The sequence below is a fragment of the Chlamydotis macqueenii genome, chromosome 5, assembly GCF_036417535.1.
Source record: "Chlamydotis macqueenii isolate bChlMac1 chromosome 5, bChlMac1.mat, whole genome shotgun sequence".
In the NCBI taxonomy this organism is placed as follows: Eukaryota; Metazoa; Chordata; class Aves; order Otidiformes; family Otididae; genus Chlamydotis; species Chlamydotis macqueenii.
Genome location: NC_141560.1, coordinates 2,969,716 through 2,992,216, shown reverse-complemented (window position 1 = coordinate 2,992,216; position 22,501 = coordinate 2,969,716). Strand labels below are relative to the sequence as shown.

The 22,501-nt window shown below is 55.0% G+C and overlaps 1 protein-coding gene across 1 annotated transcript in view; it reads left to right on the top strand.

Moving 5' to 3' along the window:
• The first annotated feature begins 1,762 nt into the window (after nt 1-1,762).
• Nucleotides 1,763-22,501, top strand: part of NIN (ninein) — a 46,442-nt gene continuing 25,703 nt past the window's right edge. Inside the window, 7 exon segments of the mRNA XM_086748720.1 lie at nt 1,763-1,945; nt 6,241-6,322; nt 12,912-13,081; nt 17,258-17,297; nt 18,983-19,173; nt 20,341-20,487; nt 21,218-21,385. Of these exon segments, the coding sequence (XP_086604846.1) occupies nt 1,763-1,945; nt 6,241-6,322; nt 12,912-13,081; nt 17,258-17,297; nt 18,983-19,173; nt 20,341-20,487; nt 21,218-21,385 (981 nt within the window).

Genomic DNA, 22,501 nt, shown 5'->3' with positions numbered 1-22,501 from the left:
TTTGGGGCTGCCGGGATGTACGTCTGGGGTTGCCGGCATGAAAACCGGGAAACTAGTTTGCCGCCTTCCTTCAGCTTGCAGGCACCTGAGGTGTTTTTTTGGGTGCTGACTTTTCCTCTGCGCCCTGAGTTGAACGCAAAGGCGTCTGCGCCCTCGCTCCTCCCCGCAGTGCTCGGGTGTTTTGCTGAAGCAGCTCTGGAGGGGGGGGAAAAAGCAGAGGATGCTGAGGGTGTGAGGCTCAGGTAGAGCGATTTGGGGATGGCGAGGGGTTGTGTCTGCTCTCTCGCGAGGTCCGGTGATGGTGGTGTCCTTGCTGTGTCAGCGCGGGAGGAAGGACGGCCGGGCCGGGCTATTTCTGTCCGGTGGATCCTGCGTGCCGCTTGGCACCGGCCTCGCGTCCCTCGGCAGGCGCGGGGAGCCCGACGCTGCTCTGCGCTGGCGTCTGCTCCCGCGGCTGGTGAAATCAAGGCCGCGGCTGCTGCCTTGGGGGTCCCTGGACCCGTGCCAGCACAAAAGGGAGCGTATTTGGCGCAGGGATGTGGTTTGTGTTCACGGAGCGGGGCGTGCGTATGATGGCCGGCCTGAAGCGTTTGGGGTGTGGGGTTGGGATCTCCTGCCTTCCCCACCGCAGGCAGAGCCCCACGCTTTGCTCCCTGCCACCAGTGAGCTGTTGCCGCTGGGATGGTTGTTTAGCTTCTCGTGAAGGCGGATAAAGCATCACCCGCAACACCTGGGAGCCAGCGGAGCTCAAGGGAATGATTTTTTTCCCTGCAGCACCTCAGCTGCTCCAGCCGAGCTCGATGAGCCGCTTGTGGAGCCGGTGCGAGGTGGCAGGTAGGGACGTGCAATCTGGGGCTGTCCCCACCCCAAGGGTTTGGCTTTGCAGGGGTTTTTTTTCCCCACCTTGGTCTTTCTTGCCGGCAATGTGCTCTTGCGGCCCAGAAGGCCAACGGCACTCTGGGCTGCACCCCCAGCAGCGTGGGCAGCAGGGCGAGGGAGGGGATTCTGCCCCTCTGCTCCGCTCTGGTGAGACCCCCCTGCAGCGCTGCGTCCAGCTCTGGAGCCCCCAACAGCAGAAGGACGTGGAGCTGTTGGACGGGGTCCAGAGGAGGCCACGGAGATGCTGAGAGGGCTGGAGCAGCTCTGCTGTGAGGCCAGGCTGAGAGAGCTGGGGCTGTTCAGCCTGGAGAAGAGGAGGCTCCGGGGAGAGCTGAGAGCGGCTCCCAGTGCCCAAAGGGGGCTGCAGGGAAGGTGGGGAGAGACTCTTCAGCAGGGCCTGCTGGGACAGGATGAGAGTCAATGGTTTTAAAATAAAGGGAGGTAGATTTAGATTGGATATTAGGAAAAAATTTTTTACAATGCGAGTTGTAGAACACAGGCCCAAGTTGCCCAGAGAGGTGGTGGATGCCCCATCCCTGGAAACATTCCAGGCCAGGTTGGCCGGGGCTCTGAGCAACCTGATCTGGTTGGAGATGTCCCTGCTCCTGGCAGGGGGGTTGGACTGGGTGGGCTTTGAAGGTCCCTTCCAACTCTAACCATTTTATGATTCTTTCTGCTGCGCGACTTCTGGCTTCACCCAGTGGGATGGAAGAGGCTGAATGGGTGGTAGAGCACCAGGCTGACCTAATGAGAACAAAAACTGCAGCAAAGGCCTCCTGGGCTGCCCGTCTCTTCTCCCTTGGTGTTTATTTTGCCTTCACGCACCACGGTCGATGCTCACCAGCCCCATCTCTCCCCACAGGTGAGCGTGGCAGGCTATGGGATGGATGAAGCTGAGCAGGACCAGTATGAAGCTCGCCTCAAGGAGCTCTTCGACAGCTTCGACAGCACGGGGACGGGGTCCCTGGGGCAGGAGGAGCTCACCGACCTCTGCCACGTGCTGCACCTGGAGGAGGTGGCCCCGGCGCTGCAGCAGACCCTCCTCCAAGGCAACCTCCTAGGCAGGGTAAGTCTGGGGCGACACGGGGGTCCGGGGCTTGCACCAACACCGCGGTGCTTGGGACACGATGGGGACCTAAAGCCAAGGCTTGAGCCTGTGGTTTACGTCGGCTTAAGCTGTCGCTAAACTGGTGGGGCTGCGTGCAGTCGCGCGCGTTTCTCTGAAGTAGAGAACATTGTCCAACTCCAGCGGTCGCTGGCTGAGCCGCCTTTGGCCATGTTACCTGATGTGGGTGTCCACAGGCAGGTGTGGTCATCGCAGACCCACCTAGGACGGGGTTTTTGGGGACAAATGGCTCCTTCCACCTGCGGGGCTGCGCATCCCCCTGGCCGGCGGAGGGGAGCTGCGGCCAGTGAGCACACCGTGCTTCCCAAAGCGGTTTTTCGGTTGCAGTTGTACCTTTATGGAGTTAAATGCCAGGGTGTTGAGCATGAGCTGCTCGCCCTTGAGGGGACCTCCATGTCCTTGTGCTCCTGTGTTCCTTCCTTCCCAGCATGAAAGCTCAGATTGCATCAGATGCTTCCTTCGAAATTGCCCTGAAATCCCATCACTGCTCATTAAAATCAGAAAACGCAGAGCAGGGCAGCCAGGGCTCTCGACAGACATGAGCTAAGCAGCTATCCCGACTCCAATTTCCTATCAAACTGCAGCTTTCGCGAAACAAAATAATTCCTTTAACGAACAAAGCCTCCTCTTCCTCGCCTGCCCTGGGGCCGTAGCTCTTCTGCTGACAGTGAGTGACGCTGGTGCGGGAGCACGGATGGATCCGGACGGAGGTTTCTGACCTTTGGAGTTGCGGCACGGCATTTTCTTGAGCACCGTAGATTTCCCGAGCTGCTCGGGTGCCGTTGTCCGCTCCCATTTCCCTGGCATTTGTGCTCGTTAGCCTCAAAGCGTGAGCCTGATCTAATAGCTGTCGAATCCCCTGGGTTTCCCGGGAAGCGTGTTCTGGGAGAAGAGCAGCCAACACGTTGCTCCCCGAGCGCCGGCTTCTTGCACCTGCCCCGCCAGCTCCTTGCCGCAGATGGTCCCGCTCGGCAGTGGGAGCAGCCTTTGTTTGGCCGCTCTTCCAGGGGTCAGGTTTTATGGGAGGGCGCTGGGGAGGGGGGGGAAAAGCATTTTGTCCACCGAGGGGGCGACTCGGTGGGGCCACGTGCTTGCTTTTGTGCTGGGGGCTCCGCTCCGGGGATGAACGTGCCGCGATGGGGCTGCTGGGTTGGACCAGGAGCTGAGCCGGCGTCCCGCTCTGCGTGATGCTTTGGGCATCTCCGGGGTCCGGCGGAGGGGTATAAACCCTGCCCTGGCTCACAGCGGAGCCAAACCATCCCAGAACCGCTTTCCTCGCGTGGTTGCGTGCGGAGGCGATGCTCGGCAGGAGGCTTGGTTGCAAGGTTGCCCTGTTCCTCCGTCTTCCCCGCCTGACGTTTCCTTCTGCGACCTTCCTGCCGCTGCTGCTGGAAGCGGTTTGCAAGCAGGGACGAGGCTTTTGGGGAGAGGACCCTGCCTGAAGATGGAGAGGGAGCTGGAACAGGAGCCACCAACACTGGTTTGCCCCAGAGACCAGGGTTGCAGACTGCTGCTTCGTATTGCTTGGCACACACACAGTCTTAATTTTTTTTAATTTTTTTTTTAAGTGCTAATAAGTCACAGCTTTAAAGTGGGCGTCAAGATTTCTCAAAGGTGCTGGTGTTGCTCGGCAGCTTGGTTGGTCCCTGATGGCTGTGGGGAGGCAGGGCTGGGCTTGCTGTGTCCGTATTGGCGTGTTAGTCTTGTTTGCCTCCCGTTTACTCGTCCGGGGAAAATTCTCCTCCCCGGGGACTTCACGTGTCCCCAGCACCGTGCAGCGCCGTGATCTCGCGGTGCACGTCTCTCCTCCCTGGGGCTGTCTGGCCCAGTCCCTTTGCTGGGAATATTCTCAAAGTAAAAACTGCAGGCTGTGGCCGTGGGCTTGTGCCTGCCCACACCCCCACAGGCGCCGGAGGCGTGTGGATCCCTCCAACACGCGCGCGGCATGCTGCGTGATGTGGGCGCTGCCTGCTCCGTGTCTCCCGGGGATGCGCATCCCAGCCGCGTGCGCGCTGGCGTTGAAATGGGATGGAGATGGAGAGGGAGGAGGGTGCTGGGGAGCACTGGCAAAGGATGGCTTTCTTTAAAATGTGAGATATCGGAGCGTTTGGGGCTTGGCTGCCTTGAGCACAGCTCTAACTTTAACGGTTGCGTTTTCTCTTAACTCTTTAAGTGCTCTCTGTGTACAGACATGCAGCATCCAAGGTCAAACGTGCGCCACACACAGACAGATTTTCCCAGTTACCTGGTGTTAGGACGGGCCGGAGGTTTTCCTGAAGAAAAATATCCCCCCTCTCTCAGCTTGGGCTGCGCCTACGGACTTGGGCGCCGCCGCTCGGAAGGCGTCGCGGGACCCCTCTGAGCCCGTGCGCTGCTGATTTGCATTTTAAATTTTAAAATCCTGCTGCACGGCCAACCGCGACGCTGGCGCGGGGGGGCTGGAGGATGGCCGCCTCCTGCCCCGCATCCTAATCTTCCCCGGGCTCCTCTGGAATTGGCGGTCACGGTAAAATCGCTCTGCGGCCTCGATGCCGGAGCCATCTGTCCCGTGCGCAGCTGCGGCGATGAGGGCTCAGCCCCCCCTTCTTCTTCCTCCTTCCTCTTCTTCGTTAGCGCTTCTTGGCAAACACAAGTTTCGGGGCTCGTTAGGCAGGGCAGGTTATGTGTTAGGGGTGCTCTTTGCGCCTGCCTGGGTGGTTTTACTCTGCCCTCTCGCCCAGCACGTTTGCACGAGTGATGCAAAGGGATTTTTATTTTATCTTCTTGCTGCCGTGTGGCCCCATCCAAACCTGTCCCCAGCACCCGCCTGAGGGACCGGCTCTGTCTGTCCCCGTGGCCGTTGTCACCGTTCCCTTCCCGAGAAGATCCCGCAGCGGGGGGACCTGTTATTCCAACACCCTCATCTTTATTCATCCTCATTTAGTCTAAATGTCAAGTTTTGTTGGTTTTTTGGGGTTTTTTTTGTTGTTTTTTTTTTTTTTTAATCTGGCAAATCCTCCTATCTCTGTAAACTGTCCTTTTTGAAGCACTCCAGCCCTTGGGAATGAATAGCAGCAATTAGTATTCAGATGAAGGCGTCCCCCACAAGTTTCTTTGAATGTATTTCAAACAGCACAGGGGGCCCGTGGCTGAGCCTCCCCACTCCGCTGTCGTCCCCCACTTGCCAGAGAGGCTGTTGCTCTTTTTTGGGTTGGCTCGACCCCGAGAACAAGCTGGCAAACTTTAAACCCAGACTTTGCAGCTTGTGCCTTGCTTGGTGACGTTAAAACCCCCTCCGACCGCGGCTCCTGTCCCTCACGCCGCATTCGCAGCCGTCGACACTGACCGCAAGAGCACCCTGGGAGGGTTCTTTAAATCCAAAGTCTCTTGCTCAATGCTAAAATCCTCTCCGAAGATTTATTTAGCCGAAAGGAATCGTGGCAGCCAGCTCTGCCTCGCCGCTGACCCCTGTCAAATAGCTTCCCCAGCTGTCCCCGCGTTTCCGTCCCCCGCGGCTGGGATTGCTGGCATTCCCCGGTGCGGCTGCGAAGGATGCTCTGGCCCCTTGGCAACTGTTCGTGGCGGTGAGGCAGGAGGCTTCCCAGGAAGACAGATGAAAAAGGGGAAGAAAAAAAAAATCCCAACCTCATTCCTCCTTGTTTTTCCCCATAGCCACCCTCCAGACCTGGTACTTCCAGTCCAGCCCTTGCAGACCTGAAGGAGCCGGGGCAGGGCTGCCCTGGAAAGGATGCAGCTTTCTGCCATCTGCTTTGGAAAGTGTTTTCTGAAGCTTAATTAGGGCAGTGGAGCACTTCCACAACTGAGTATCTCATCGCTGGTCAGCACTGGTATCTCGCTGTAGGAGCCACCGACGCTGCCCAGGTCATCTCAAGCCGTGGAGATGCTCCCTGGCCCTCTGGACACCTTTTTTTTTTACTTCTTGCTTGATGGAAAAGCCCAACTAATGCACTAAAGCCGTGGCTTTGGGTCACTGTGATAATAATAATATATTTTTTTTACATGTTCAAAGACACCAGGTGTGTCTTCACGTCATTTCTCCAGGCCCCAAAACTGAACGAGCCGAGGTTCATCCGCGCCCCTTGCCGAGGCGCTCGGCAGGCATAGGTGTGCTCTCAGCTCAGCGTGGCGGTCCGAGGGATTCGCGTTGCTGCCCGCCTTCCTGCCGGATTATTGGCCTGATATTGAATTATCTGCCCCAGCTGATTTCCTCCTCTTCCTTTTTTTTTTTCCCTCAGGTCCACTTCGATCAATTTAAAGAAGCACTTATCCTCATCTTATCCAGAACCCTGTCAAATGAAGAGCACTTCCAAGAACCAGGTAAATACTAAAATTATCTAAAATAGCACACTTTCTTTGGCAAAGCAGACGTGGATGGCTCTCACAGAGGACCTCAGAAGAGAAAATGCTTTTTAGGTGCTGAGGTAAGCTCTTCTGCTTGGATGCCCACGCCTAGGGCAAAGGGAGAGTGAAGCTCTGTGGTGGAGCCTTGTGCCAAAGCGTTTTTTGAGCTATTAGATATTTATATCCCATTAGCACGATCTAAAGGCCTGCAGAGGCACGCGATGTCTGCGTGTAGGCAGCTAACAGCGCTCTGGATGTCCCCTGGCTGCTACACGGGCTGAGGTCTCTGTAGCCCACGACGCTGGTGGCCAAGGATGCTGGCAGGTGGACACAGGAATACCCCTCCTGTCTAGCACTGATTTTTTTTTTTTTTTCCTTTTTTTTAATTATTTTTTTAAAAGTCCATTCTTTCCTTGCGTCCAAGATGAGCTCAGTCCTGTAGGAGGCTGCTCAGAGGTGTCTGTATTTCTCCCAGCAGACAGTCCCAAAAGATGCTTCAGAACAAGACCAGCCCTCTGACAAACCAGTTTAGGGCTGGTCGGACAAAGCAGTGGGTGCTGCAAGTCCTCCTCATCCTCTTTTCTCCTTCCCTTTCTTTCGGCCTTGAAAGCAGGGCTTTTTAGACCCTCGGCAGGAAATAGGGCCGCAGCGTCAGCGTGCCTCCCCGTGCGCGATGGGGCTGGGAGCACTGGGGAGGTGTGGGGCCAGGGTGAGGGCTGAGCCCCTGCGGCTCCAGCTGGAGCTGGGGGTGGGGGGCTGGGGGGTCTGCCTGCTGTCACACCTGTATGTAAATCCCTAATCCTGCCTTCCCAGCAGCAGCAGGAGCGCGAAATCCCCCAAGGAGAAAACAGCTTAGCAAGGAGGGGGAGAGGGGAAACTCCAGTTTCCACTCCTGGAGCATCAAGCTCAGCTGGAGCATCCCTTCACGCGGTTTTTCCGCAGGTCAATGGGTGCTGGGGAGCGAGGGGGGAGCGTCGCCGGTGCCTGGCGAGGGGGTCAGGTCTGCCGCCATCCCTTCCAACCCCTCGGAGAGGAGCCGGCACGGAGCGGGAGCCGGCCCCGGCCAACCAGAACTAATCCGACGCTCTGCATTTATTTGGGAATCGTATAGCTGAGAAGCTCCGGCTTGATTTAAATATAAACAAATCTTCTAGAAAGGGCTACATTTGGGGTTATCACGGGGGAAATTACAAACGCAACCAGCAAGAGGCTGCGTTGGAGCCGGAGAGCCCTCCTTGGGGATGCGTTTTGGCAGCTGGGCTTTGCGTGGCAGGTAATCAAAGGGCACGCGGCGCAGGTAGGGAGCCTAGGCCTGGCAGGCATTTATTTTTTAATGCGTTTTGACAGGTCGGTTAACGCCAAAGTCTTTGCTTCTTTTAATTTAGATCAAACCAGAGATTTGGAGAACGAGGCGCTTTGTGCTGTCGGTGTCAGACTGTCAGCGAGTGTGGAAATGCTGGTGTCACAGCCCGCCGCGGGCGTGGGGAAAATTGAGTTGAGAGCTCCAAATCGTATCGTTTAAATGAAAATTTAATTTGAGGAGAAAAAAAAAAAAGAGCACAGATTTTTCAGGCTGTTTGCTGCATCTGGAGAGTTTGCCCTGTAAGGAAGCGGCCGTGTGCCTTGATGGTTTTACCCAGTGACATGGGTGATGGGAAGGTCCCTCGGGTCTGCGCGCGGCCGGAGGGCTCGTGGCTTTGCTCTCCAAACCAGCTGCTCCGGCGCGACGCGGCCGAGGGGACCCGGCATGGGATGGCATCGTTGCCCCCGTGGGTGCTGCGCAGCCCAGCTCGGGGAGGGCGGCTCGGCACAAGGAGCCCGTGGGTGACGGAGCCCTGGGGTCACAGCGGGACCCACGGGCTGGGGACAAGGAACCAAAACTGCCGTGGGACGCAAAAGCAGTTCCTGCAGAAGCGGCTGATGGGGGATTCCCCGCTTTTTGCGGGGAAGCAGCAGGTGGGAGAGGCATTCCGGCTTGCAGAGAGCAGCTAATCTATTTATTTATTTATTTTTGGCAAAGAAGCTATGTTCCCTTTCCGAAGGGAAGACTGGCAGGGAGGACAGTCCTGGCGTGCTGCGGGCGCTTCGCCTGGGAAGCAGCTCTGAAAACCGAGGCAGGCGGAGTTGCCGGCGCTGCTGCCGTCAGCTCTGTCCCCTCCAGGACAGAGCTGGTGTGGGGACACAGACCCAGCTGCGAATCAGAGCGTCGTCAGCTGGGAGACTCCAAGAAAAGCAGAAAAAACCCTGAATGTGTCTTAAAATAGTGGGAGCGTGGCTGCCGGGGTTTGGTGATCTGGAGAGGTGCTGCGGGGCCGGGGGCCCCGTGGGACCCGGGGTGGGTGCTGCCGATGCTCTTTGGCCATGGGTCACTGTAGCGGTGAGGGGGCTCTGGGGACATAAAACAGATTTAAGGAGAGGGAAAGAGTGGGTGATTAGGGGGGGAAAAAAAAGCAATAATCAGGCTTTTTTCCTCCCCGTTATGGCAGATAAAAAGTCAGCTCCGTGCGTTGGAATCCGGGATAGGGAGGGATTACCAGGGTGGAGCGCAGGATTACGGGAACACCCAGGAGAAATTAAAGAGCAGCTTTGACGCCATCCTCCCTGTGGTCACCAGGGGCTGTTGAGTTTTTTTGTGTTTTTGTTTGTTTGGTTTGGTTTGGGGTTTTCTTTGTTTTGTTTTTGGTTTTTTTTTTTTTTTTTTTTCAAATTCCTGGCACAGAAGTGCCCTCCTGAAGAGGAGCCGGTGGCAATGATGCCCTTGCAGGAATCCCATCCGTGGGGAAAAGGCTGCTCGCGTGGCTGCCAAGGCCTGGCTCCGGCTCCGCAAGCAGACTCGGGTGAGGACAGGTATAAAACCGGTCCCACCAAGGTATGAAACCAGTCCCACCATCGGAATGGGGGTGATTCAGGCAGAGGCAATGCTCTGGGACAAAAAGCCTTGGTTTTGGGTCACGGTGCCCTGGACGGGGGGTCTCCAGCAGCCGCCACTCCCCTCCGCCTCGCTGGCTGAGCCCAAAGTGTGAAATGGGGTCTAGGAGGGGTTTAGACCCAACCTGGCGCCTCGAGGGACTGGGATTGACTGGATCCTAGGCCGCGAAGAGGATCCCTCCCTTCCAAATCTTTAAGTGGAAAAAAAATTAATTTCACCTCAAAACTCCAGGTTCGCGGGGCGAGGGTCTTCCTCCTCTAAAACCTCTTTTGTCCCTGCTCGATGGCGTTGATGCTGGGCCCAGGAAAATGCTGCTCGCCGTCAAGGGGAGCCCCCCGCTCCTCCCCGAGCGTCTGAGGGCAGAGCAGGATTTTGAAATGACTTATCCAGCGCAGAAAAGGAGAAAATCAAGTGGAAATATCTAACCATGGAGATGTTTAACTGCCGACACGGACGGGGGGAACGAGCTGGGGAGGTGATGGCTTCTGTCTGCAGCGCTTAAATCGGGGGGTTTCTTGTGAAATGCAGATCTACGGTTTGTTTTGTTGGTTGTTTGTTTTTGTTTTTTTCAGGGGGCATTTTGGGGGCCACAGACCCCCAGGCAGCAGAGCAGGGAGGTGAGAGGTTCTCTCCGCAGCTCCTGCCCACGCCCCCAACCTGGGAGCAGTTCGGGGGGCAGATCAGCCCCCAGAGTCTCATTAGGCGCCGGCTCCGAGTGTGTTTTCCTAACCCCGCGCTGCCGAGGGCTGTGGGATGCAGGGAGGGTTCGACCTCCTTTCTTTTTCTCCCCCTCCGCAGCTTGTCAGCCACGAGCAGCATCTCGCCTTGCTGCTGATTGCAGGAGGGAGCACCAGAGGCCAGAGTCCAGCAAGAGCAGCTTCCCCTTGGTGTTCGATTCAAAACAGGGGTATATTTTACTGTGTTTGGGATAAAAAGCATGCAGGGCTGTCTCATGGGCATCTGTCTCATGAGAAGCATTGATTTTTGGTATCTCCTTCTTATTTTCCGCCTGCGTCTTTGAAAGTAGGTGTCAACTGAGCAGCTCTTTCCATCCCTCCTCATCAGTTTCGGCTGGAAATGAGAAACTCGGTCCAGCTCACCAGTGAACTTTCTGTGCTCGGGGAGCACAACTTGCTGGGTTTTGTCAGCGTGTGTGCTCAGCTTTCCCCAAACACCCAGGACAGCGGGAGCATCGAGGGTGCCGGCTGCTGTGCTGGGAGTTTGGGTTGGGAAAGCAGGAGGGCGGATGAGGATGCTGCATGTATGGCAGGTATCCATGCCCACGGGGCCCGGAGAGATGGCGCACAGGGCTTTCTGTGAAGGAGAAGGGTCTGTGCTCCCAGGGATGGGGCTGCGGCACGCGGTCCCTTACGCCCGTGAGATGCCCGTGGCCCCGTATCATGAGGGCTTTGTTCTGCGCCGTGTGCCAACAGCACGAAGGTGCACAGGGGCTTGCAGGGGATGAGTGGTAACCCAGCGGTAACAAAAGCACCCTGGCTCTGGAAACGGGATTTCGGGGTGCCTGAGCTGAGGTCCCCTCGGTAGCTGGGCTTGAGAACGGAGCCGGTTTCAAAGTCAGAGCTTTGCAAGGCAGGAGCAAACCTTCTGCCCTTCTCAAACCATGAAGGGTCACCTTTCCCTGCTAGAGATTTGTTCTCAGGCTTCAGAATTTTTTACTTGCAGAGGCAAAACAAGCACCCCCAGTTGCTCAGACCAAAGAGGAGAGAGAGAAATCAGCTGCCGGCCTCCTTAAAGCACAGAAGTGGGGAGACCCTCGCGTTTCCTCGCGGTGAAAGCGCTCGCGGGGCAGCACGGCACGGAGGCACTGGTATTTCCATGCACAGCTGGAATTTCAGCTGCCGCAGGGGTTAAACGCTGTCGGGGTGGAAACGGGACGCTTCTGAGCACTGGGAAATCCAGAAGGAAATTAAGCCATCGCTTCATTATTGCTAAATTGCAGCTTCTTTCCCCCCACATCTTTCCAAAGACAGATGGGCACGGAGGTGTGTTTGTCTTGGAGGAGGAAAAATTATTTCTCAGGGAAAAAAAAACCAAACCAAACAAAGGCCCCCTCAGCCTTCTTCTGCAAGGGCGAGGGAGATGGCAGGGAGAAAATAAATGGGTGAATGAGTAGCCACAAATATTAGCATTTCAGAGAGAGCTGCTGGATGGAGATTGTTCACCACCGGGCAGGCTTTAATAGGAGCGATAAGGTTTGCTTTTGTTCTCGGGCTCTTACTTAATCAGCCTGTCTCATTGTGATTTTTTTTTTTCTTTTTTTTCTTTTTTTTTTTTTTTTCCTCCTATCGGCGCACTTTATCACGCAACTTTCATGTGCGAGTCCCAGCTGCCGCAAATCTTGTTAAAGCGGCCTTGTTCAAACACGGGCGCCGGGTTTGTTCCCTAGAGCTGCAACAGGGATGGATGGCGCGCGGGGCTGGAGGAATCAAAGCACTCCCAGGCCTGTGTATTTTATAATTCATTGCATCGCTAAGTCGCAGAATATTTTTTTCCTCTAACAAGCTTGAAGCCTTCTTCCATATCTAAAGGAATATTTTTCCGAGGAGGCAATTGGGCAGGGGGGTTTCTCCGTACCGTTTGTCAGTGATTGAACAGCTTCCCTGCTCTTTATTAGTATTGCGCTCTCGCGTTTATTTGGTACCGGAGCGCTCAGCAAATAAAATTTTAAGAAGCTGCTGCTCTCGCCGCTGCCTCGGTGCGCCGTGAGAGGCGGAAAATAAAGATGATCGAGTCCCGGGGGGGGGGGTTTGACGGTAAGGTTAGCAAACAGCAAAACAAAGTGTGGCAGAGAGCCTTTCCCTAATTGAATCCCTGGTTAATTTGGTCCTCGTCTAATTTGCCCCCTGCTCCAGACGTCGGGTGATTCGTACTGAAAATAGCCCGGAACGTGCTTATTTATTTTTCATTTTGATCCCCATCTGCGAGTGCTCCCGGATAATTCATTCCCCGAAGGCAGGAGCTTGCTGCGGGAAGCTGGAGCCGGGGAATGCGAGCGGAGCCGCGCAAACCCCTGTAATTAGATGACGACGACGACTCCAAAGGGTTATTTATTTAGATCTTGCAGTTGGTGTTCGTCGCACAGCGCAAGCTGGGGCCTGCCCCGCCGTCGCCCGCATCAGCTGCTCGTGTCAGCCCCCAGGAGATGTTCACCTCCAAACTTTCCCAATTTATTTATTTTTTTTTTTCCACTGCCCTGGTTGTTTTCACACTTTTAATCGAGCTGTGATTTAAATCTGCCGAAAGCAGCAGCAGTCACCCAGGTGTCTGTGTAATCTGGAGACTTGAGCTGCCTAAGCACAACGCTGTCCCTAATTAAACCTGCCCGGTGCCACTAATGAAGATTAGTGCAAGGAGGAGAGACCTAATGGACTTTCCATCCGAGGCTGTGTTTGCAAGGTTGAGGGAGCCCTGATTCCACTTTTTTTTTCTTTTGAGCAGGATCAATTCCAACCCATCAGGCCCGATGCCACGGTGAAGGTGGTAGTCCTGGAAAGGAGCAGCACGGTGGGGATGGTGATGGCAATTCGGTGCTCGAAACACTGCAATCAAACCAGCCCTGCGTGCTGGATCTCCAAAAATCATGTTACCAATGCACTTTGTTCTTGAATTTCACAGATTCTTCCCCTGAAGCGCAACCCAAGTATATCAAAGGCGGCAAACGCTACGGCCGGCGGTCCCTGCCGGAGTTCCAGGAGTCGGTGGAGGACTTTGCGGAGGTGACGGTCATCGAGCCGCTGGGCGAGGAAGCGTGTCCCCCACACATCGCCTCCAGCGGCTGCGAGGAGGTGAGCGGGAAGGGGCTGGGCTGTCCCCCCCAAATGTCGCTGCTCCTCACGCCATCCTAGGGCCGGGCACCCGTGCCGCTTGCCTCCCCGCGCTCCTGGCTGCGGCGCGGGCCAGCAATTAAGCAAGGGCCGCGACGCTGCCTCCGTGGCTAACGAAGTGTGGGCTGGGAGCTAAGCGAGCAGAAGGAGCACGTCCTCATCCATTAGCTCGTCCGCAAAATCCTGGCTGTGGCTGCGGCACGCTCTGGTAGAGGGGAGGAGGAGGAGGAGTGGTGAGCGGCAGAGCAGCTGCCTTGGGACGATGCCCTAAATCCAGAACCACCAGCTTCTCCGGTCAGTCCTCTGTGTTTTATTTTCCCAGCAAAAAGCTTGCATGCTCCAGAACCAAAACAAAACGCTGACCGTCCCGAGAGCTGCACGACTCCCGGCAGCCCCCGTGCCCCATCTCTGTTTGCACGTGTACTTCCTCAGAAATCCAGAATTTTTTTCCCACCCAGATTTAGTGATCCAAATTAGTGGCTCCCTTTATGCCAGTACTTTCAGCCTCAGAATCTCCTCTTGCTTTTCCAGAACAGAAAAGCAAAAGGTGACGAGCGGTTGGGTTTGGTGGCGCATTAGCATACGGCCACAGCAGCGTTTCCCTGGAGCTGGGCTCGTTCCAGCCAGGCCCGGTTTGCCAAGTATTGTCGATTCAGTATTGCGTGTTCAGGAGCGTGTGGTGGGAGTTTTCCAGCGGGAAGGAGAAATGCTGCTGCTTTCTTCCCTCCTCTGTCCCCTGGCTTCGCTTGCATAGGTGGATGCCCAGCCCTGCATGGGGAAGCAAGGGAGGCTTCCAGTTTCCAGGTTTCCAATGTTATTCCTATGCAGCTAAAGTTAATTTTTTTTTTTTAATTAAAAAAAAAAAAACAACACCAAAAAAACCCAAAAAAACAACTTGAAGAAGAGCTTTGCCCTGTTCTCATAACCTCTGCTCACCGCCATGGGATGCTCATCCATCTCCTGGTGCTGGCCACATGGGCTGCCCTGGCCTTGAAATCGCTGTTAATCTGCCCGTGCGCCCCAGGGAAGCGATGCCCGCGACAGAGAAGGCTGCTCTAATCTTACTCCTCTGTTTTAGCTGTCGAGGAGGTGTAAAAGGCTGGTCTGTTAACAGGGGGAGTCAATTAACTCAGCCGGTACGTAACCACACTGTGCTCCCCGTTGGCTGCATCGGTCTCCTGGTGGGACCCCTTCTTACAGCTTTCGGGGTGGCTTGCAACTTGAGAAAAAAAATCAGGATCAATTTGTAAAAATCCCCATTTTTCATCTTTATCAGCATTACTATCTTGTCTGTAAAAGAAGATCCTGTTGGTATGCATAGAAATCAGTTGCTTGAAAGCATTGGGGGTCCTGGGACTGAAATGCTGGGTGGTGCTGGAGACTCCTGAACCACTGACTTCTTGGAATTTGGCATAACTGACAGCTTTTACCCAGGTTTCTCTTGCTGCGCGTATAAACACGCTGCTGCCTGCGCTGCGTGAGCCTGCCTCCAGCCCAGGGTGTTTTGCCGGCCTGAGAACTGGGGCAGCGTGGCTTAATTGGTGCTTTCTTTCAACCGGTGCCAATTAAAAGGGCTCGGGCTCTGTCTGAGAAGCTTCCTTCCCCTTCTCGTCTCGGTAAACACGAGAGGAGAGGCTGGAGGGCTGGTCTGTGCGTGGGATCGGCTGCTCGGAGAGGCTCTGCCACCTCCATCCCTGGTGGCTTTCCAGGACAAGGTCACGAGCAGCCGGGTCTGAATTGAGCGTTGACCCCGCTGTGAGCAGAGGGGGGTGTAGGGATCCCCAGGTTCCTGAGTTTGTCCCCGCGGATGCTACTAGGCCAACGGGCGATGAGAAATGCAAGGTGAAAGCTCGCGAGGGTTAAAGCTGCGCGTCTGTGGCTCTGGCTGCCGCTTGAGCTTGTTGGTCCTAAACTCTTGGTGCGGCTGATGGGTCTTGTTGGGCTTTCAAGCCCAGCTGAGAGCTAGCCAAGCATGTGTGGGAAGTGCCAGGACCTTGCTTTTTGCTTCCTCATTGCCTTGTGTGCCATCTGATGATGACCCGTGTGGTGGCGGTGGCGCAGGGTTGGGATGGGGAGCGGGTTTGGTGGCCACGGGGTACCAACCCCATGCTGGTGGTAGGGGCATTAGCACCCTTTGGCTCACGGGTCAGCACCCAGCCAGACGTGGCCAGTCTTAAGGCCATGCTGACTCCCAAACCTCTTTGTCTTCACATTCTTGTACAAATGTGAGGCAACCAGCAAAGCGAGTTGTAGAGACTTGCCGTCGTTCGGGGGTCTCTACCCTGGCCTCTCAGCCCAGCAAGCTGATCCCTGGGCAAGAACGTGGGGAGGGAAAAATGGGGGCCGCTCGCGTCGGTGCGAAGGCTCACCTTGCCGCGTGCAAAGCAGAAGAGGCTCAGCGTGCGCTCCTGATCGTCATTTTAATTAGCAATATATTCTGGCAGAGAACAAAGGTCCGTCTCGCTGAAGCAGATGGCAGGGGGAAGAGAGGTGGCTGCAGATGCTCACCCGGGCCCCGAGCTGGAGGGCGGCGAGCATTGAAAGCCGCGGCCATCTGCTCCTCAGCCCGGCCGAGCGCGCGCCTGCCCAAATAATAACGCATTCCTGGAATCGCCGCTCCCGCGCGCGGCCCGACGATGTGCGTGACCCCCGTCCAGCTGTAGCACCGCCGGGACCGGGGAAACAATGCCGTGCCTGACATCAGGATGTCCCGGCCCCGCTTTGTCCTCCCACCAGCGGTGGCTGACCCCGAGCCCCCGCCGCACAAAGGAACCCCCACCTCCTCCTCCTCCTCAGCGGGGCCTCGGCACAAGGAGGGAGGTCACACGAGCTCCTCGGGGTTGGTGGCAGTGGGTTTCCAGCCTGAAAACCCCTTACCATCTTCAGCCTCTTCAAGTTTTGGTATTTACAGAGTTCATGTCGGCTGTGGTTTGGGGTTCTTGGTTTGGAGGTGAGTCCTTGAAGTGAGAGGGTCTGCTTGGGTGGGATGGTGTCCAGTCCTGCCTGTGTCCTCCTCCTCTGCCAGGCTGATTTCCACCTGGGAAAGCAAAGGTGAAGCCCCCCCCACCTCTCCATTCGAGGTTCTTCCCAATTCTTCCCCAAAAGCAGAGGGGGACGTTGAGAAGCTGCAGCAGCAAACAGCCCTTGCCCGGTCCAGCAGCCAAAACGGGAGCGAGCAGCAGAGCTAAAAAAAAAGTCCTGTGACCTAATCCAGTTCCCATGGTAACGTTGTAGATTAATGGCTTTTAGCTGTAATCTGAACGAGACGTTGAAGTTTTGTACGATGATTTAGAGCCTCTTTACGTCCTGGGTGACTTTGGCTTCAAATCCATCAGTCACGTGCGTGCAGAAGGATCCGCTCGTAGCGGTGGAGAAGTAACATCTGCCCATGCTGCTCCTAAACCAGGAGTTAATGTCGCTGAGCGTCGCGTGTGAGTAAATTCCCTCGGCTGGGACCGGGGTGGCATGGACAAGACAATGTGTAGTACATGAGGAAATCCTTTCAGACAACGTACTTCTGCTCCCGCTGCCGCCTGAGCTGGTGTGGTGTTGCCACAGAGGAAGTGGGATGGCTTAAGACCAGCGAAGAGTATGGGTTTGTTGGTTTTTTGGGTTTTTTCTCTCTAGCTAGCTCAGCGGACAGCTTGTTGGCAGCACGGCTCCGTCTCCTGACCTAGAGGTGGTCTGGAACAAACTATTTTTGAAAACAGGGTGCTGGAAGGAAAGGATAACCCAGACTTACAGGGGCCTGTGTGCAGCTCGTGATCCCTGCATCCTCATCTTCCTCATCGATACATCGAAGAGAAGCAGCACGCTTTGCTTGGCAGGCAAATCTCTTCCTCCCTCCCCATCAACCCACCAGCCTCTGATCTGTCACCTCTTCTGGGTCACTGGCCGGGATTTAGGCGTCTTTTCCTGCAGCTGTGGTTCATCCCCACCGAAGCACCTTGGCGTGCCAGAAACAGGCAGCATCAAAGAGCCGTGGGCCGCCAGCCCGGCCCGCGGGGAGCGGGGAGATGAAAGCCTGGCGGCGTTGCTGGAGCCCCGTGTCTCGTTTGATGCTGATCGCGGAGTCTCTTTCATACGGGCGATGTCTTGCAAGAGTAATAACCCAGGAACCTTTTGTTTTCTCCCCAGCACTGGAAGACGCAAGACAGCGAGGAGTACGAGGCCGAGGGTAAGAGCGAGCAGCAGCACTTGTACATGCTTTGAAGCTTTGAAGATGAATCGGAGGAGCGCTTTGAGGTGGTCTGAGGCCAGCTGGGTGCCCTGGGCAGCCCCAACCTGGTGTGGTGCAGAGCTCAGCAAGGTGCCCATGGGGCAACCAAGCCCCAAGCTGGGAATTGAAAGCTAAAGCTGGGCTCCTTGGAGGGCAGAGTCTTTTGTGCCTCCCCCTCTCTGCCCTCTTTTCTCCCTCCTGCCCGGTGCAGAGGCTGCCCTGCTGCCAGTGCTCCCTGGCCCCAGCACCTCCAGAGCAGCACCTGGGGCTGGTCCTGGTCCCCTCTCCTGCTCTGAGGGCCACTGGTTGTAGTGGAGCACGGTAGGCAATAGCTGTCAGCACATGCAGCATGTTTGCTAATTGTCCTCTAAGGGAGTGAGGGGATCCCCGGGGTGGCTCTTGGCTTTGGCACTAATCATCAGCACGCAAAGATGTTGGGTGGTGGACTGATGTTGGATTTGTTTGGTAACTCTGATTTTTTTGATGGACGAGAAGCTCAACATGAGCCGGCAACGTGCGCTCACAGCCCAGAAACCAACGGCACCCTGGGCTGCATCTCCAGCAGCGTAGGCAGCAGGGCGAGGGAGGGGATTCTGCCCCTCTGCTCCGCTCTGGTGAGACCCCCCTGCAGTGCTGCGTCCAGCTCTGGAGCCCCCAACACCAGAAGGACGTGGAGCTGCTGGAGAGGGTCCAGAGGAGGCCACGCAGATGCTGAGAGGGCTGGAGCAGCTCTGCTGTGAGGCCAGGCTGAGAGAGCTGGGGCTGCTCAGCCTGGAGAAGAGGAGGCTCCAGGGAGACCTTACAGTGGCCTTCTGAATTTTTGCTCCAAAAGCCACTTTTTGAGCCCCAGGGTGAGGTAGCGGGTGCAAGGAGCTGGCCTTGCAGCTGAGCAAGCTCTGACTGATTTGTGCCTAGTGAGCGCTTCCAGCTGGGTGAGACTGCTCCAGGCATTTGCTGGAGGTAGAGGAAATGTGTTCAGCTGAAGGCTATTGGTTTTCTTTTTTTCCTTCCCCTGAAAGAGTGTTTGGAAGCACTTATATCAAAACATACCCTACAGGTTATGTTCAAAGGGGATGGGAGTTTAGGCAGGTGCACCTGAGGGGTGGCATTTATGGAGACAGGCAACCACTGAAGTTCTCAACCTGCTTGAGGTACATATGCATATGCAACTTGCTCAGTCCTCTCCCTTCATCCCATAACTGCTCTGAAGAGGAGGGCTCCCTTCTCCATCCATAGAATCTTTAAGGTTGGAAGAGACCTCCAAGATCATCAAGTTCAACCATCAACCCAACACCACCGTGCCTACTAAACCATGTCCTGGAGTGCCACGCCAACGCGTTCTGTGAACACCTCCAGGGATGGTGACTCCACCACTGCCCTGGGCAGTCTGTTCCCGTGCCTGACCACTCTTCCAGTAAAGAAGTGCTTCCACAATTTGAGGCCATTTCCTCTTGTCCTGTTGTTAGTTACTTGGGAGAAGAGACCAACACCTGCCTCCCTACACCCTCCTTTCAGGCAGTTGTAGAGAGCAACAAGGTCTCCCCTCAGCAAGTCCTCTGTGATGTGCAAAACCCCCAGATCTTCTGGTGGTCACTCATGTGCAGTGCATGTGCAGAAACCAGAGCAGTTTCTCCTGTTTCCAGGGCAGTTGCGCTTCTGGAATCCGGATGACCTGAACGCCTCCCCCGGAGCATCGCTGCCCACCCCGGACTGGATAGAGGAGAAGCTGCAGGAGGTCTGCGAGCACCTCGGCATCACCAGGGACGGCCACCTGAACCGGAAAAAGCTTGTCTCCATTTGCGAGCAGTATGGGCTCCGAACGGTGGCCGGGGAGGTGAGTGCCCGCATACAAAACCACTCACACCAGCGCGTGGCCCCCAAAAAGTCTGTCCTGTGGCTGACCGCAAGCCTAAAGCACAAGTGCTGGTCGCTACGTGGAACGCGGTTTTCGGCTCCAGCTCATGGCTTTCCCATGAGTTTGTCGGTGTCAACCCATCCGACGTGGGAGTATGCTCTAGTAGAAGGCAGCTGCCAGCCTCGCCGGCACCATGGCATGCGTGTCTTCTCACGCAATCACAGAATTTAAAAACATCTCCTAGATTCCAGGCATGTCTCCTTAATCCCAGAAATCTCCTAGCTAGGCAGTAAATACGGGTTGAAATATTCATAGATGGTCGCTTCTGACTTTGTGAAGGCCTGTGGGCTGTTTCTGTCCTCCAGGAAGAGTCCACAAGAAAATTATTTCTTCAGCAAAAAAGTCTCTTGTCAATTTAGGATTTAGTTTTATGAAAAAATCAGACTGTTTTGCATCTTAAAATAACATGGCTTGTAATTATTTCCTTCGTAAAACATGTTTCTGAGAAGATATTCCTTTGTGGCATTTGCAACAAAATGTTTTCAGGATATTAAAATATAGGCAAGGTAGGAAAAAAATTAAAAAACAAAAAAAAAAAGAAGACAAAGAAATAGTAAGGGACTGCTCATAATATCTCTGATCCTAATAAGGTCAGTCTTGCTTTTCAGAAAGCAGACTGCCCTGAAGCATAAAACAGATTTATTATAACCTTGCAGTGTCTTACTGTGGGTTTTTTTTTTTGCCTGGTCACTTCAAGCTGCTGGGGTTCTGGCATCTTCTGTCTCACTGCCTTGCACTGAGCTCCTGAGGTCAACCCTGTCTCGAGAGCAGGATGAAACAAGGTGGTTTTTTTTTTTTTCCATGCTGCCTCGCAGGATGGAGGCTCCAAGATGACCAGGAGCTTACGTGCTTTTCCAGGCAGGATTTTTGTAGTGTACGTGGCTCTGCAATTTTCTGTATGAAAGCTGCTGTACCAGTGTTAGGCTGATGCAGCGCACCAGGTAACTCTTTTCTTTTGCTTTGCTTTTTTTTTCTTTTTTTTTCTTTTGTGGGGCCTTGGGAGTAGGATGTTTTCTGCTGTCCCAAACTGTCACAGTGCTGTTACTGGCAATAACAGATGTGATTTCTATCCCCTGCCTCTTGCAGGTGCTTGAAGAGGTGCTCCAAAACCTGGAGCAGGATGGCACCATGAGCATAGAGGACTTCTTCTATGGCTTGTTTAAAAATGGAAAGCCGATGACACCCTCAGCGTCTACTCCGTACAGGCAGCTGAAACGCCACCTCTCCATGCAGGTGAGAAACCCAGGTGGATCCTGGTGTAAAAGGAGGAGGAGGGGGAGAAATCCTAGGTAAATCCCACCTGGCCTGTCTCCTCCTCTTCCTCCCCGTTTGTCTCTGTGGTGGGGCAGCTGCGATGGTCCCCTTGACCCATCAAGGTAGGAGGTGGTGGCAGTGAGCTGCTGCTCCCCTGCTCTGCTGTGCCGGGGAGCGGAGCAGAGCAGAGCAAGGGATGGCATGGTGGGCACAAGTGAGAGTGATGGGATGAAGATGCCGCAGGTTTCCTCTGGAGGCTGTGAGTGTGCAGGTCCTGCATCTTTTCTTCAAGAAAAGAAAAAAAAAAAATCAAATTAGAGTTTGAGGTCTGCGACTCGTCTCTGCCTGAAAGCTGAGGGCTATAGCAAAAGCACTTACGCACATGCTCCCTGCAGCCTTTTGAGGGGAGGTGATGCTTTAAAACCAGAAATGGACAGTGAAAAACACTTTTGGAGCATCGAGGGCAGCTCTGAACTGTTGCTCCTCAGATTTATTTTAAATCCGAAGTGCCTGGTTGTGCTGCGGTGCTGTGAGGTCAGCAGCGGCGTTCCTGCCGGGTGTGTGCTTGGCAGCGAGGAAAAGCAGACTTAAATCCTTAATCTCCAGGGTACCGTTAGCAAAATTACATTTATAAGCCTTTCTTGTGGTGGGGTGGCCAGATGCCTGGCTCTGCCCGCGCCCCGCCGCAGCCTCTCCCCTCTCTCGGCAGTCCTTCGACGAAAGCGGGAGGCGCACCACCACCCCCTCGGCCATGCCCAGCACCATCGGCTTCTGCCTCTTCTCCAGCCTGGACGACGGGATGGGCTACGGCTGCGTGGAGGGTGTCCTCGACTGCTGGCACCAGGAGGGCGTAGAGAACAGCCAGGAGATCCTGAAGGTAACAGCAGCTCCATCTCACCCCTTTTATTTGCTTTTTTCTCCCCCAGTGTGGGATGCTGGATTGTAGCTGGATTTTTTTTTCCCCCCTTTAAAATTCCGACTTCTAGTGACAAGGATCCAACTGTTCTAGGAAATTTCCATTAATTTCCTCTATTGAAATGATGGTGCATCCCAAAGAGCTAGAAGATAAAGATAAAAATGTAACGTGACTTCCAGCTGAGCTCGGAGAGGTCGCGTATATTTGCAGGAAGCAATTTAATTCCTTTGCCTCGCCACACAGCTGCACCTGCAAACGTTTTAGCACTGGGAGGACCTGAATTATTGCTCGTGCTGAGGTGGAAGGCAGTGCTTGAAACCCTGCCCAATAATTAGTGTTTTGCTATACAGAGTGAAAGGGTAACGTGGGCTGCAAATCAGACACCCGGAGTAATCCCCATCTCTGTCCGTCTCACTGGACGCCATGGGTGGGGGAAGATAACTTCACGTGTCTGTTCCGAGAGCATCGCCAGCTTCCCAGCAGCGATGGCCGCAGGGTTCTCTTGGCATTTAATCGTGGATTTCGAACATCCAGGTTGTCGCAAACATTTCATCCAGAACTCTGCTGTTGCTCTCGGGCCATAAAAGCCGTTTGTAGCCCGGGCTCACGCAGACCAGCGTGATAACCTGGTACTGCTTTTAGCGGCCTCGCAGGGCACGCCTTTGCCTTCTCTTCTGCTTGTTGCTTTCCTTGGCTCGTAGCTTGCTTTGTCACCGGTGTCGCTGGGGTGGTTCCTCCAGCGTTCGCAGCCCTGCTGCGCTTTGTGCCCCTGCAGAGTTAGGCTGAAGGAACCCTGGCCTAGGTTGCCCAGAGAGGCGGTGGATGCCCCATCCCTGGAAACATTCCAGTCCAGGTTGGCCGGGGCTCTGAGCAACCTGATCCGGTTGGAGATGTCCCTGCTCCTGGCTGGGGGATTGGACTGGATGGGCTTTAACAGTCCCTTCCCACCCAAACCATTCTGTGATTCCATGAAATTACAAGCCGTTGCTGATGATAACTTGCTTTCAGAGAGACGGGATCTTTGCTGTCATGTATCTCCTAGAAGTCCTCCTCTACGTTGTCTCTATTGCAAGAGCT